Below are 17,320 nucleotides of genomic sequence, written 5' to 3' on the forward strand. Positions count from 1 at the left end.
AGTGTTAAGTTTATAGCTTATTATATATATATATTGTTGCGTCAGCGAGTCACATGACTACCGTGACGCCACGTTTCTAGAATTATCCTGTACTTTGGCGAATGCTCTAGTATTTACTAGATATAGGGTAGTCGGGTATATATAAGAGGGGGAAAACGTGACGCGGGAAGATATAATGTAATGTGTGTGTAGATGAGTAATTGAACTGCAGTCAGAGAGCACGAGAGACTGCAGCAGTACAAGATATTTTTAGAAGCTTGAAACTCACCCACATAATTTACTATTAAAAGGCACCAATCACATACCTGCCGATAATGATATGAAATTTATATTTTTGATGCACCCTATTGCACAATCAAATTTTCCATCATCAACTTCATCAAGAAAAACCTTCCAAACAATGTATATAAAAGGTGACTTACACTATTCAAAACAACTGTAAAATTCTGAAAAATTTCAAAAATTACTCAATTGAATCAAGTAATGTAATTTATTAATTCCCTACTTACAGAGGTAGATATACTGGACAGACAGCATGATCTTTTGAACTCAGCACTACTGAGCTTTTGAAAAAAAAAACTTCAAAGATGCAAAACAATTAATAATAACAAATCAGACTTGATGAATAGTTAACTAAAAAAATAGAAAACTTAAGACAGGAGGGTTAACTACAAGCCAAACCCAATCACTAGAGGGTAATGAAGGGCAAAGTAATACCAGCATCTGGTAGTCACTTTTAAGCAGATATTCTGGTTTTCATTTCCTCTCTCTTTCGTAAAAACATTATAAACTAATGACATAATTCTGATATGTAAAAGTTTAGTGCATCAATCTCCTATTGAAAACAAAATACTCTACAGCGATGACATCTCATTCATCTAATCCATAACTTTATCCATTCATTGGACTTGATGAGAGTACATGTAAATTAGTAATATCTTCTCACACGAAACTGTTAAGGTAAAAAATTAGTCATGTTTAATAAACAGTGCAAAAAAAATAAAAAATAAAATAACAAGTACACAATATTATTTTACACACTGTAATATACAATAGTTTTAGCACATTGTAATAAGCAATATTGTTTTAGTACATTGTGAAGTGAGGGAAAATATATATTTCAGACAAATCAACATAAGGACTCACCAAATCAGTAGAAAAATCATCCTCACTGTCTGTTCCCCCACTAGTTCTTCTGTTCTTCAATTGATCTACAACCCTTGTAAGTCGTTTGGCTAAATGTTCAAATAAGCTGTAAAATGAAACAACAAATTATCATGAACATGTTCTTAAAATCCAAAACATCAGTAAAGATATTATAGTCTAAAATATCTAACTAAATACTTCAAAGTAATTTTCATAGAAAAAGGTGACAATGTTCATTATCATTATTAGAAAATAAATAACATATGTATGCGGACTCTTAGAATATTTTAAGAGATCCTAAAAAAAAAAACATGTATTACAAGTCTAATAATGGTTGGAGATGGCTTGAATGGGTAATGAAGAAAAACTTTAATGTAGGTTTAGCATAACAGCAAATGTACAACCTTGTCGAAACATTGTACATTTGCTGTTATGTTAAACCTATATTAAAGTTTTTCTTCATTACCCATTCAAGCCGTTTTCCAACCATTATTAGTCTCAAAGTAGGTTCCTCGTCATCAAATTTGTATTACAAGTCTGATGGGTTTCATAAACTCTAACATTGAATTCCCCTTCTAATGATGTAAACCACTGCTTCAAAAGTCAAACAGTTTAATTACTGAGAAGGTCAATATAGATGATGATAAGATCTTTAATGGATGATTGATTGATTGCTTTGAACTGATAGACTATATGGAATAAAGCTAACAATCAGATATTGGGATTTGACCATTTCTCTTATAATGCACCCATGGTCCAAAGTATAGAGAGCAATTTTTTTTCAATAACAGGATGTGAACTAGAGCAAGGAAATTAGTGGAACTAGTTAACTGACTAATAATCAGGATCATTAACTGATTACTTCAACTAATAGAATATTTTCACAAAAGACTAATTTTCCTATTTCCAGCATGTTTTAGTTTTAAAGACATTTTAAACTATCCTTTCTTTAATTTGAGAGACATCTTCAGGCTCAACAATCAGGTTACTTTTTTAATCCTAAACTGTTGTATGTGAAAATATATCATATATCCAATAAAGCATGAAACCCGCAACAAGCTGAAAATGTGATTAATAACGTTCTGTGGGGTTTTTCCCTGCAAATTTTCACCAGACTACTCCACTAAAAATAAATAAACTAATTCTTTGTTAAAAATAATCATCCTTAGAATGTCATGTGATAAAACTAGTATAGATTTTTGTCACAGTGGCCGAAAAATAATATATAATTCAATGAAAACAGATTCATGCCAATCTTAGAAAGACAAAACAACATCTACTGTTTGAAAAGAAAGCTTCTGATGATACTAGATGACCTTTTTGGAGAGATTAAAACAATTCATAAAGGTGGAAATCGAAATTTTATACGAAACATTAAAATTATAGTAATATGAAAAAATCTTTAATAACAAATGTTTTTGAATTCCATCATCAGTGTGAAAAATGTAAAAATTAATTAACAACTTTATATATGTATAAAAAACATTTTAAGCTTTCAAGCAAGAAGTCATTGACAACTGTCATGTAGAAATAACACATTAAAATGATTAAACCACTTAAAGCTTACTTTTATAGGCAGTTTTTCCTTTTTTTAGTGCTTGCTATCTAGCTAGAGCTAGTCATGATTAATCAGGAGTTTCATCAAGTTATTAACTTATTTTTTTTAAACTTTTATTAGTACATGTCTATAAATTCCTGACAAACACACTTAAATGAGCAAGTTATACAGGAATCAATTTTTTTTTGTGAATAAAAAATAATGAATATTAACTTGAAGTAATTTTTTTTATTAAATCAACCTTACCATAAGTAACCATGTTACATATTGTTACTGTTATTAGTTCGTGTCTAGTAATTTCTGACAAACACAGTTAAAAGAACAAGTTTTAACTGTGTTTGTCAGAAATTACTAGACATGTTACATATAGTTACTGTTATTAGTTCAAAAATAAGTTTTTTCAGTAATCAGCATTTTTTCAAGCAAATAATGAATAAGTATTAATTTGCTATACATTTTTTTCACAAAATTTGTTTTAGCCTAAGTAGCACCAATTATCTTGTAATAAATAAACAATATAAAGTTAAAGCTACATTATTATTTAGACATATAGAGTAAACACAAACAATGGGAATCATTCTGGTTAGTTATTTAACCAATGACCACTAGGCCACACTGTAATATGTATAAGTTGTGTATAAGCAGAATACATGCATATCATTGCGTCAATGCAAGTACTAACAACTGATATTGTGATCACTTGGAGAGTTAGAAATAATTGAAAACTCTCATTTTGATTATTTTTGTGAGTCATGACACTAATCTATTAGGATTATGTATATGGATATGGTCATTTTGAATAACCTTGTAACCATGAAACTATACATTTTGTAACTCTGAATGTAATAAGTGTATCTTAAAAATATTTGGCAAGATTTTGGTAAATATTACAAGTATGTTGTACACAAAACATCTGATTTTTTAATAAAGTATTTTTACTAAAGATTTGTCTGTGAATCAACAAAGCCTTTATTAAATGTTATGTTTTAGTTACTTTTGTTAAAAAATACATATAAAAACCAAGAAATTTAGCATTTACTTTACCCTTGAAGCCTTTTGCATTTGTATACATGGTTTACTAAGCTTTATTTTTTGTTTTCACTGTGTAATGTGTGCAAAAGGTAATCCATATAACTTCAAAATATGCATTACAGAACACAAAAAATACATCAAACACTAGAAAAGAATGTTCCAAACTACTTTGATTTAACTGGCTTTCTAAATAACCTATAAACAAGTTTAAAAAAATTCATTACTGCTGAGAACAATGTCTTTAGTTTAAACACATCAAGCTCTTATACCTTTTACCACCACAACAAAACAGACAATAATCTGAATTATGTAATTTGCTCTTTCTACTGGTTACAAACTATCCAATAACAATGTCATAGAGAATAGAGTAAAGCAAGATGATGAAATTCAATATTCTGGTTTTTAAACATCAATAGCATATGTTTCTAAGTGGTTGAACAATCTGAAGCTCTTATAAGGGAAGGGGAAAGATCTATATGAGAAGACACAGCACCACCACATCATGTGACTAAGGAAGGTGCAAACTGAGAATTTGCACAAATATTTCTTTTTAAAATTAAAAACTTGAAACTTACATAATATAAAAACCTGAATTATAAAATATGTTTTGATAACAAGTTTTTAACATACATTAATAGTAAAGTAGCCCTATTAACCTTTGAATAAATATCTAAAACACACACAACATGCACATTTTGACCCACCCATATCCATCAGGTTAAGCTGAATAACCTTAAATTAATCAAATATAATAATGCAAAATCATAATGGCAATTATTTGATTACTTGGATAGTTGAAATAATTGAAATAGTAATAAATCAGAAATAATAATTTTCATTAGTTGATTATCTGACATAACACTAATCAATGTATTCAATATTCATACATAATTGATTAATCGAATCAATCATCCAGCTGTAATGTGAACTACAGACTCTAAGATACTACAGCCCAACATGCTAACCACCAGGCCACATACAGCCCATTCTTAATAACATCTACCCTCCCTCCAATGTGTGTGTTTATGTGTGCATACATTAGGGGCAGGTTAAGGTGAAAACTATTGTGGCTGTAGCCCAGACCCAGGCTAAAAAAAAAAAGAAGGCTTGTTATGAGGTTTAGTTTTTTACTTTAGTAGTAATCATAATACATCCAGTAGAAAAATTTAGCACCAGGCCTGCCTGACCTTTAATCCGCCCTTATGTAAATACACACACACACAGTGCTATTGGAATTGAGAAGGTGATGAAAGTTTAGAATCTAAAAGCCAAGGAAAATAAAAATTTTACATCAGTAACTTAAAGAAGGAACAAGTCATGAAATCTCTAGTAATTTTGAATAACCTTCTAAACAAGTTGTCCTACACATTACATTGTTTCATGCAACACATGAGTAAGTTATTAAACTTAGAGATTAGGGTTTAATATCTTGAATTATTTAAGTCATATGAAATATACATGTAGAATCGTTTTTGTAATATTTTCTTGCAGATTTTATAACATATACAGTTTTTTATTTGAAAACAGTCTAAGTAACCCAAACAGAGAAGTACACATACTAGTGTTCTATGGTTTACATGTACATTCTTTGAAAAAAATAACTCTTTAATTCTGTTCAGATGTCACATATGAAATCTGTGTTTTAGAAAAATTCCTATTCATAAAACATGAAAAGTATATGTACCTCACAAACCGCTGAGACACATAGGGGTGAAGAGCTTTAAAGTGGCTTGACATGTTGGCTAGAGCTGCCAAACAGTTTGTGTGAAGGTATTTGTCCTGAAATGTTTCACACATAAAAATAATTATACAAAAACGAGTTATATACAATGCAAATTACAAGCATATTGGTGTACCAAACTTTGTTCTAAAGGCCTTCTTACTGAACACACACATGCACATACATTTAAGAAATATAATTAATATGACTCATAAGTAATTTAAGTGTTAGATGCTGACAAGTCAATTAATTCAACAATTTCTGATACTAAGTGAATTACTTTAATAGTGTCAGACAGTGACCCAACAACAATTTGTAGCATGCATACACAAATAAATGTTCTCAAAACACAGTTTATCAAAGATTACAAATGAAAGGCTCAGTTAAGTGGTAATCTGTAATAGAATGGAGTTCTGGTAATCTTTTCTCATATGACTTTTGTATATTATATATACAGTGATTTAAGAGAACATTTTTAAATTTGACTCAACAATGAAGAGACAAAAAAATTCAAATTTGTGAAACTCAAAAAATCTTTGTCTGCATAAAATACAAAAAATCCCCAATTCTAATTCATGATAAAAATAAAATATTTGTATCAGAGTAAAAAATGTGTAAAAATAAGTAACTAGACTCAATCCTCTAGTAATTACTCTCCTGAACTACAGGTGCATAGTTATTATGAAATGCATAGGGATGAGGTACAATTTAACAAATGTCTCCCAAACATATCACTTGGGCTACACTTAAGCTAGGTTATATTGTTAGCCATGAAAAGTATGATATTAAACCACATGCAAGCTTGAAATTTCCTACCACTGTGGAAAAAGGTTATTCCCATTCAAAAGTTTTCCATTTTCAAATAAGAAATGAAATATTAAAACGTTTCTTATAACTTTTCATTGTGTATCTAAAAATAATTTGAATTATTTGTTAACAATTCAATTAGTAAGACTGGGTGTCACAGTAGTTACAGCACTAGACAGTTGAGTCAGGATTTTATGTTATTTCTTTTTTGTATATTTTGTATTATATTTACAAGATCTTTGAATATTCAGAAAAATACTAATGCAATTACAGATTAAAGCAGAGATATCAAATTACATAATAAACACTAGTGCTACAATACATTATTTTTTATGTTTTTCACCTTAGAAAAGGGATAAACATTCTTTATACATACATTGTTACTTTAATATAAATAATTTTTAAAAAACATTTATTTAGATTTCATTTTCAGAGGAAAAATTAATCAGCATTTAGCTTCATACGATAGGCATTCAACTAGTTTACTATAATTTACAAATTATTTACACACTTCTCTACATGTATAAACATGCACATAAGATATATAAAAATCGTGAAATGAAATACTAACCCTCATCCTAGTTATGTTAAACTGAATTGTTCTTATCACAACAAGAACTAACAGACCACCTAGAGAAATCTCTGATATTGATCGCTCTGTATACCAGGAGATATTCTTAATAACCTGTAGAGAGAAAGAAACCTCTAGTTTGATAAACAATTTATTGATAGAATTTAACATTCTCTTTGTGTAAACCTAAACAACTTTCTCTAGTATTAAGATGCTTGTTCACATGTAAAACCTGACCTCAAATGATAACTGTTACCTCTTAAATGTGCATGAGCTATAACCATATGAAAATTTTGAGGTTCTTATGTGTCATGATAAGGATCCAATAATAGTCATATATTTACAAAAAAAAAAAGAAAATACACAAGCTACTTTTCTTTAAAATACCTATATACCTTTTTTGCAATGATAATAGAATTTAGCTCACTGAGTAATACAGGAGATCCCTGAGTTACATTGATTCACATATACACAATTTATATAACTTGACCAATGTTACAACTCACGCAACACTCTGCTTAAAATGTATGTGGTACAGAAGTTGTTGACTTGGAGTCTTGAATGAGTGTTATTCTACAAGACATGATAAGAGAAATGAAAATAAAGAATAGTTTATTAAATCAACATTTCAAGCAGTTACTCTTCCTCAGGCAATGTAAATTATGTTAATATAGAATTAGGCTAGAAAAAACGAAAAATAAATAAATTTTGACCTGTTAATCTCAGTCATGACAATGTGACACTCAACAAATTAAAATGAGAAAGCCTTGAACACCATCTTATCTTCCAACTTAACACTAAGTCCTCTTGTAGTTTAAATGAAAGATTTACTTTTAGATAATTACTAAACCCAATTGACCCTTCCCTTAATTTTTCTCCCCTTCTTTTCTTTAGATGCATTTACTTTGCCTTCTTCCCATAATTACTTCCCTGGATTATTATTATTATATTGTATTAAGATATTATATTATCACATGTCTAATTAGAAGTATTATTTTATCTTTTAATGGTAGTTTCTAGCCTGATTTGAAATCTGCCTCTCAGACAGCCAGTCAGTTAGCTTTCAGCTTCCATAGCATTAGCATCATCTCTCATCTCCTCGCATATTTTCCATTGTTTTTGGTTAATTTAACTCCTGAAGACTTGTGAAAATGGCATTGAAGAAAGCTTGTGATGTTGTGTCCAAAAGAGCAAGTAAGTCTATTACACTGGCCCAGAAAACAGAAATCCTTGAAAAGTTAAGAGAAGGCAATAGTGCTGTGTCAATTGTTCACAAATACAGTTTAAACTGATTGACTGTGTGTACCATTAAAAAGTAAAAAATTAGAGAATGTGTGAAAACAACAACTCCTGTGAGTTAGAGAGTGCAGTTGGTGACAAGAGTTTCTCATTTAGATAAGGTTGAGAAACTCCTTAATCTTTGGATCAATGAAATTACCAGTACAAAAGGATCAGTTGTCAACAGCTTGATAATTAGGGCTAAAGCTTTGTGTCTTTATGAAGTAAAAAGTAGTGATGCCAAGCCATTCACTGCAAGCAGGGGTTGGCTGAACAGATATGTTTAGCATTATTATCTGCGAAAAGTGAAATTAAAAGGTGAAGCAGGATTTACCAATGTGGACGGTGTTAACAATTTTAAACAGAAGTTTTTAGAATTTATTAAAGATAAAGGCTACAAACCTACCAAACGTTTTAACTGTGATGAAACAGGACTTTTTTTTTTTACAAGAAAAATGGGCAACAGAACTTATTTAACCAAAGAACAAAGTGTGGTCAGTGGTTTCAAGGCATGTAAAGATAGATTAACCCTTTTGTTTTGTGCAAATGCCTCAGGGGAATTCAAATGCAAACCTCTTTCAGTGTACTGAGCTGAATATCCATGTGCAATAAAGGATAAAAACAAAAAATGTTTGTCAGTAGTGTGGTGATCCAATAAGAAAGCCTCGGTCACACGTGTCATGTTGTTTCCGAGGGCTGGCTGCAGAACTTGTTTGTACCGAAAGTGAAGGAATTCTTTACGAGAAAGAACCTCTCATTTAGGGTTGTTCTAGTGTTGAACAATGTGCCAAGTCACACATCGGAGTCATTGTCCTTTGTTGATCCCAACATTTCTTTTATGTTTTTGCCTCCCAACATGACGTCAATTTTACAACCTGTGGGCGTTATTAAGATTTTCAAGTCTTATTACATTAGGAGGATCTACAAACATTTACTGGACATAATTGACAAAGGGATAGTGGAGAATATGATGCAGTTTTGGAAGCAATATAACATTTTAGACTGCATAATCCGGGAGGTCAAACCTTCAAATTTTAATGCCTGTTGGCACAAACTCTGGCCTGGGATCATCAATGACTTCAGAGGCTTCCCCATCACCGACAATGAAGTTACTGACATTGTGAGGCTGGGTAAATAGCTGGGATGAGAGAAATTTGAAGACATCAAAGTTTGAGAGATGGTCGAGCTGATCGATTACCACCAACAGGAACTAACAAACAAGGAACTTAAGCAGCTTGCTGCATCCAGCAGCAACAGTGAGGAAGAGACAGAGCCTGCTAATCCAGTCATCACTGCTAAAGCCATGCAAGAGTTCCTGTGTAAGGCTCAAAACTTGAGTGACGAGATCGTGGATCTTGACCCCATCATGGAAAGGAGTCTCAACTTTAAGAGAGGCTTAGATCTACTCTTTTTCATGTTACAAGAAGTCCAGAAGGAACTGGACAGGAATGCAAAGTAGCAGAGGATTACTTCCTTCTTCAAGCCTCAGCCTGCCTCTTCAGAGCCTACCAGCATCTCTCAGAAGGAGAAGCCAGATAACCTAGTGCAGCCAGATGACTCTCCATCAGATGAACTTGTTCTGTAACTTGTAGGTATAAAAGGATTTATCAATTTGTAATTTGAGAGTAAAGGTCTTAATAAGGTTATTAATTTTCATTATTTTTTTTAAATATTCTTTTATTATGAAATAAGGTTATTAAATCTTAGTCCCTATCCTTAATGCCTCGAGTTACATGGTTTCAACTTACACATTGTCTTTCAGGAATGTATTCCCCACACAACTAGAGGTTCAACTGTATATATAACCAACTGGTTACAGATGTATAAACAAGGGCTGATCATGGTGTTGTATTTATATACCCATGATATAAATTATCATCTTATGATTAGTTTTAGTTTTCATACTCTTGTGCCATAATCTGGAAATGTATGCATATCACATTTAAAATAACCTATAGCATTTTATGAATGAATAATAGTGAAGGATCAGTTTTCTTACTATATCATGAACAGCTTCATTAAATAAATCATCTTCACTCAGAATCAGCAAGATGATCAGAGCCATGTATATATGATGGGAACTTCTCTCTGGGGCCTGGTACAGGATTTTGAGGATTGGCATAACCTATTATAATCACACAACAGAACTGTACATGGAGTAAAATTGCAATATCAAAGTATTTTTTTTTATTCTAACTGTCAATCAACATTCACATTATTTTATGACTTAACAACTTTTGTTTTTTTGGGCAAGTGGTTTGCCTTATATGTGTAATGTCTATGTCTTGCTGAAAACAATTCCTAAAACTTGTGTTCATATACTTTAAGTCATAAATTTGCAGAAATATTGCAGGAAATGATTAAATTACATTTTCAAAAAGAAGTCACTAAAAGTATAAATAACTCTGCCTGAAAGTTATGCTTGTAAAACCGAATTATCACTTCCTTCTTCTAGTTTATGACATTAACGAGAAACATTAGTTACCAATGTGTCCACATCTGTACGTGACAAGACATATGTTCTGAAGTTTGGGTTACGATGGAGAAGCAGGTACAATAGTAATGTGGTATGGTCATCATGAACGGTGGAACACAATGTTGAAAACAACTTGGAGCAGTCAACTTTAAAGGCAGGTGCTTCATCTGCTGAAAAACTACTTGTTTCTGAAGATGAAAAAAATCTTGTTAAACAATTGTGAGCCCCTGATTTAACATCAAACAAACAAAGTAAGAATTTTTTCTAATATTTTTTGTCATTTTAGAACTCACTATTACACCTGTTAATCTTTCACGAATATTTAAAACTATCAAGCAGGATTGAGCTAGCCATATAGGAATATTTCATTCTTCAAGCATTAATTTTCTGCTTGTGTCACTTTTCTTATACATAATAACACCAGGTATATTTTCTTGTCTCTTAACATTCTTGATAACAATTCTTTAACTTAAAAACTATTGAAAAAGTACTACATGATAGGTTAAATGTTTTTACTTCTGTTTACTAAGTTTCAAAAATAATAAGCTACTTGAGTTATTTGAAATGCTCAAAACCACGTATTATCAAATGAATAAACTGAAAAGAAATATAGCATAACTAGCAATTCTTTTAAGATCTGTTTATAAACACCAAAAACATATTCAGAGAAATTACTGTTGACACACTATTCACAAACATGTATTTTTACCACTTGTCAATTAAAAGTTGTCACATGTACAGAGAGTAATGTGCCATTCTATGTACGAATTACCTAGAGTTTCAATATGCTGTCAACTTTATGTTTTTAAAAGAAGTTAGTCAATACTATAAAAAAATATACTACGAGTTCATTTTTGAGAAAGACTATTAAAATGTGAACAATTACTCATGAAAATAAAAATAAAATTGATCGGTAAGCCACTTCTCTAAAAAACTGGAAGTGGATGCGAAAGAAATATACAGTTCAATGAAATACCCATTTTCGTAAAGCATAATAGTTAACTAAATATTAAATAAATAAAAAAAATTATGTCACTAAACATTAAAGTAGTTTTAATATTTGCATTAAAGTTTCTTCACTGGTCTAGATGCTTCCATTATATCTTTAGGCCCACCAAGAGGTAGAGGAGGATGGAACAAATTTCCCTGTGGACCAATGTCTCAAAGGGGACGCTGGAGAAAGCAGGGAGAAACTGACTGGGAGAAGAGGACACTCACATACTAATCCTACCCCAGGACACACAAAAGCTCTTGACAGCCCTGCATACGTTGCTACTGACCTTGAGAATTGGAAAATGAGAACATTGCCTGTCTATATGGGTTTGGAAGGTCCTTTTCAGATGTACAATGATTAACCAATACAAGCAGTAACAGCAGACTTTGACTGGCAAGGACAGCTCTGTGTTCAGAGCTCTGATCTTTCTGACTGCCACTTCTCCCATATCCAAGAGTTAAGACATTCCATAATCCCGCTATAAGAGAAAAATAGAATATTTCTAATTGAGAATACTTACTTTCTAAATAGGAAAATCAAGTGAAAACTATGTAAAGTGATACATGTGAAGTAAAAGTTATGAAGTTTTTGTATAACTGATGAACTTATTGAAGCAGAGATAATTCTCTTAAGTTTGGAAGAACCAACTCCCAATGAAAATGTATATTATGTATGTTACTCTTTCAGGAATATTTAAAACTATCAAGTAGGATTGAGCTAACAATATAAAAATGAAATGTCATTCTTCACTGCATTAATTTTCTGTTTGTATTACTTTTATTATACATAATAACACCAAGTATAAGGATGGTTTTTCTGAAGTTCTTGTCTCTTAACATTCTAGATAATAATTGCTTAACTTAAAAGACAATTGAAAAAGTACAACTTAATGGGTTAAATGCTTTTCATTTGTGTTTACTAAGTGTCAAAAATCATACTGATTAGTTTCTTTGCTAAAATAATTTTATATAATAATAGAAGCTATATTAGGCCTTACTCACTTAAAATTCTACATTAATTATAAGTGTGTTCATTTTCTTTCTTAATAATGTTTTTAGCTTAAAGATAGGACTCATTATTTTGATATTTAAGTATAAAACTAAACTTTTTTTTAACAAACCCTTTTAAAGCTGGCTCATTCTTTGTAACACTGTGAATGACATCAGTATTTTCAAAGTTTTTGTTTATGGAAGTACAAAATAGCTTTAACAATTTTTTTGTTATTAATAACCTTTACAAGTTTATATTAACAATAATTGTTCAAATTCACACAAAATCTAAATTGTATTTCCAGATAATCTTAGATATTTTCTGTTTAAGATAACTCTGAATAACAGTATTTAAAATTTAAAAGAAGGTTTGTTTGTTTGTTGTTAAGTGCAAAGTTACACAATGGGCTATCTGTGCTGTGCCCACGACAGGTATCAAAACCTGGTTCTTAGTGTTATAAACCATCAGACTTACTGTTGAGTCACAGGGGAAATCTAAAAAAATGAACATTTTTAATTTAAGTACTTAATGCAACATACTGAGAAGAATTTATATATAGATTTTTAAAACATTAAAATGATTTACAGAAAATGGGGAAACAAATGCCAGTAAAATAAGTGGTGTAGTACAAAGGCTTCTATGGTGGAATTTTTTATTCATACTTATGATTGATTAATTTCAATGTGATCAGTACAATGACAAAGCTCTTACAGTGCTCTACTTTTTGATAAGAAAGAGTTTTTACATATTTTTGTCAACTGAAGAAACAACATTCAATTTTGTCTTTGACTAGAAATTCCACAGGTGGTGATGTGAGTTAAATTCTTCATTTATTTCAGAGTATGAATAGAAGAAAAAAACTTCTACTAATAGTCTATTTATGTTATTTTGTTTATGAAGCTAAAAAGATTAAATAGAACATCTAGAAGTTTTAAATATTACTTTCATTACCATCCTACTAAAACACTTAAGCACATGTAGGTAAAATTGAAAAATATTGAAAATATTTAGTGTGGTCAGTTTTAGTTATGTTAATAAAACAATACTGTTTCTTCAGGTATCTGTAATCTATTGTTAAGTACTTACATGCTAGGCCTATGATTATACTTCCATGAGAATCTCCATGGATCCTATAAGGTGGAACCTCTTGCTTTACAAAATTTTGTAGAAGCGCTTTCACTAACAGAAAGGCATGAATTGAGCTGAAATGATGTAAAATATTTCAGACAGGAAAATTAACCAGAAAAAAATATTACTTTTATCAAACAACCTCTAGAAAAAGGAATCAATTACCTTAGAGTATAAATGTACATAAAATTACATTTAATTAATTATGAAAATGTCGTCTTAAAAATAAACAGAAAAACAATTCATCTAATAAAGCCATCTGATTCACAATGAGCAAAAAAAAAAGAAGAAAAAAAGAAAACAAGAAACATATGAAAACATATAGTACATATGCTAAAACAAACACCATCATAAAGTAGTGAAGCACTTTCTAGTCTTTAATTCTTTTAAGATTGAGGTATTTGCATCTTTAACCAAAACAGCACCTTATGGACTAAATGGCCATATTAGAGACCCCTAAACTACAGGTATAGCTAATTTTGAACTACTGACCAGATTGGAAGGTAGCTAATCAGCAGTACCTGCTGTGAAAAAATTTTTTTCATCGTTGAACTGAATAATGGAATTGACTGTCATTGTAGCATGAGCCTTTAAGCCTTTTGATATGTAGCTCTGCATGCCAATCACTAGGCCACTTATTGATACTGATACACCTATTATTCACTGATAATTCAAAGAATTAATGAAGATAAATAACAACTAGATGATGCTTTTTAAAAAAACATTGCCAATAACAAATATTTTTGAGTATTTAAGATTCTACAGTAGTAGTATGTAAAACAGTTCATAGTATCTATGATCTTCAGCATTGCCAATAACAAATATTTTTTGAGTATTTAAGATTCTACAGTAGTAGTATGTAAAACAGTTCATAGTATCTATGATCTTCAACCTCTCGCATATCAACATTTCTCTTCTAAAAGATTTAAAATACTGAAATATCTAATATAAACTTGACTTACCACTTTCCTTGCATTATTAACCTGTAAATAAGAGACTTTGAAGCAGGTCTGGCAGAAAACATCTGAGCTGACAGAATCACAAGAAGTGTATTGACAGCTTCTACATGTATAGCATATGTAAAATCCCTATAATTGGAACAAAGAAAAATGTTGCAATAAACGTGATTTTGTATGATAAAAAATTAAAATTATTTTATAAACAGTTCAAAATCAGTAACCTATATCTAGAGAATCATTTCCTGTAATTTACTTTTATAAATTTTATAGCATTATTTAATTCCCTACATTCATTGAACATACTTGATTGTTTGTACATTATAATGCTCCATGCGTTTGTAAAAACAATCATGACAAAAAAAATTATTTAAGAACCAACTTGTGATGGTTTTTTTCTCATAATGGAAGATATAGTTGTAGATATTTGATATTTATGAGACATGTGAATAAGCCATGGGAAGATCTTAAAAAGATAAGCCTTGGGTTTGGAGACTGCTACACATACCTTGACCCCTCACACCAAATCTTCTCCTCAATTTTTATTGTAAATTTATTAGTGCAATAATCCAAGGCAATTGTGCAACTTGTTTAAATACAGTTGTCTCATCTTTAAAAGTCATAAGTTGACAGTTTTATTTCACCTATTAATAACAGTGTCAAATGATTCAATCATTAGACTAGTTGCTACATGTTATTTAGTCAAATAAGTTATACTAGGCAGTTTTCTGCCTGGTTTTACAGTTCAGTATATCACTACATATCAGCAAGGAAACTGGATTATTAAACCTTATAAGACTAGTTTTCAAATTTAATCCTGCCAGAGCTTAAATTAAACAAAAATGAATTTGAAACTAATTACTCATCTCACCTAATTCACGTTTTTATATTTCATTAAAGTTCTCTTATTTTGGTTCACTTAAGTATATACAAATGTACTATAGCCCTAACTTTACTACAGTGATTTTTTTAAAAATTGAATATATATATGAAGGAAATCCAGTAACAAGAATTTTATTTGGACTAAAGTCACTTTAGATAAATAAGATGAAATAGTTGTACAAGCACAAGAAAAAATATTTCTAATCTTTAATACTGATTTCAATAACTAGTTAACAACTGTATTTTCCTATAAATATAATATTAATTTGGTTGAACAAGTACAAAGCTACCATTTTAAGTTAAAAAGCAAGATGCAAATAGCATTTGTGATCTACAGGTTTCTCACATGACCAACATATTCAAGGAAGCTTTATGATATTATTATTAGAAAAAATTACACACTATTTACATATGCATTTGTATGAACAATATTGTTACGTCTCCGTTTGTTAATTGATTTTCCGTAACTTCGTTCCGACGAAACTTAAGCGACACAAGTCCTTTCTTAATAAAACTGGTTTATTCTTTCCGAATATAACTTTACCGATACACTCAACTTCAACAATCGCGCTAAACAAACGCTGTAATCGTGCAATGTGATAATATCAGGTCATTGTTCAAGAGAACTTGCTTTGTATGACACGTGCAATGTGATAATGTCAGGTCATTGTTCAAGAGAATTTGCTTTACGTGACCCTGGTACAAAGAACCATTCTTACTGGTTAATAACACCAAACAAGATTTTATGTCTTTACAACGCAATTGCTAACCCATCCAAGAAGCTTAGTTTGTTAGTGAGATATGTAATTGAAGTGTATGCAACAGTTTGGTTTGATACCAAGAAAAATCCCTCATGCAGCCATGGCTCACTGCACCTATTTCTACTTGTAAGAAAATCACGTTTTCTTCCTGAATCGGAGAAATATGTTGTGGATAAAATAATTCCGGAAAAATGCATATTTTGTCCACCCAGAAAATTTGCTGCTTGCAATGCTTGGAGATGATTCTAAGGCTGTCAGACAACTTGCTCTTCCTAGAATATTAGCTGCTCAATCTACCTCAAATTCTAGCATAATGAGACAGTTTGTGGTTCCAAATATTAATACAACATTACACTGATATAATAATGTGGACTGAGAGTAGAGCCACCACTAACAAAACATATAAGCAATGAACAGTTGGTGTCTTTTATTAATCAAGATGACATGCCAGTTTTGAAGTTCAACATTCCATGTCACACACAAGAAGTCGAAAGGCATGTTAAAATAGTAACAGAAGCTTCAGCAGCTGTTTGTGGCTATTACAGGAGAAAGGGATTCATTAAAGAAAAACTTCAATCTTGTAAAATCATGAAAAAATTTAATTCTATTGCCCAGTGGAAGGATGGTTGGGTGGACATGGGTGGAACTCGACATGCAACTAACTTCTCATGGTGAGTTCTGGGTAGTTTAGGATATAAAACTCCTAAACTAGCTGAATGTTGCATATCCGAGAACTTGCTTTGTATGACAACAATGTGGTAGTGTTAGGTCATTGTTCAAGAGAACTTGCTTTGTATGACATGTACAATGTGGTAGTGTCAGGTCATTGTTCAAGAGAACTTGCTTTGTATGACATGTACAATGTGGTAGTGTCAGGTCATTGTTCACACATGTCATACAAAGCAAGTTCTCTTGAACAATGACCTGACACTACCACATTGTACATGTCATACAAAGCAAGTTCTCTTGAACAATGACCTAACACTACCACATTGTACATGTCATACAAAGCAAGTTCTCT

The 17,320-nt window shown here is 31.0% G+C and overlaps 1 protein-coding gene across 1 annotated transcript; it reads right to left on the bottom strand.

Moving 5' to 3' along the window:
• Nucleotides 1-1,086: 1,086 nt before the first annotated feature.
• LOC106470643 (dymeclin-like) lies at nucleotides 1,087-14,796 on the bottom strand. Its single transcript, XM_013931209.2, has 8 exons — nucleotides 14,663-14,796; nucleotides 13,659-13,774; nucleotides 11,869-12,060; nucleotides 10,598-10,776; nucleotides 10,112-10,237; nucleotides 6,835-6,948; nucleotides 5,421-5,515; nucleotides 1,087-1,252 (listed from the first exon to the last, which is right to left on the bottom strand). Exons 1-8 carry the CDS (start codon nucleotides 14,722-14,724, stop codon nucleotides 1,087-1,089), a joined length of 1,050 nt encoding a protein of 349 aa, XP_013786663.2. The 5' UTR covers nucleotides 14,725-14,796.
• Between the last annotated feature and the right edge of the window lie 2,524 nt (nucleotides 14,797-17,320).

The sequence above is a fragment of the Limulus polyphemus genome, unplaced genomic scaffold (assembly GCF_000517525.1).
Source record: "Limulus polyphemus unplaced genomic scaffold, Limulus_polyphemus-2.1.2 Scaffold4133, whole genome shotgun sequence".
Classification (NCBI taxonomy): Eukaryota; Metazoa; Arthropoda; class Merostomata; order Xiphosura; family Limulidae; genus Limulus; species Limulus polyphemus.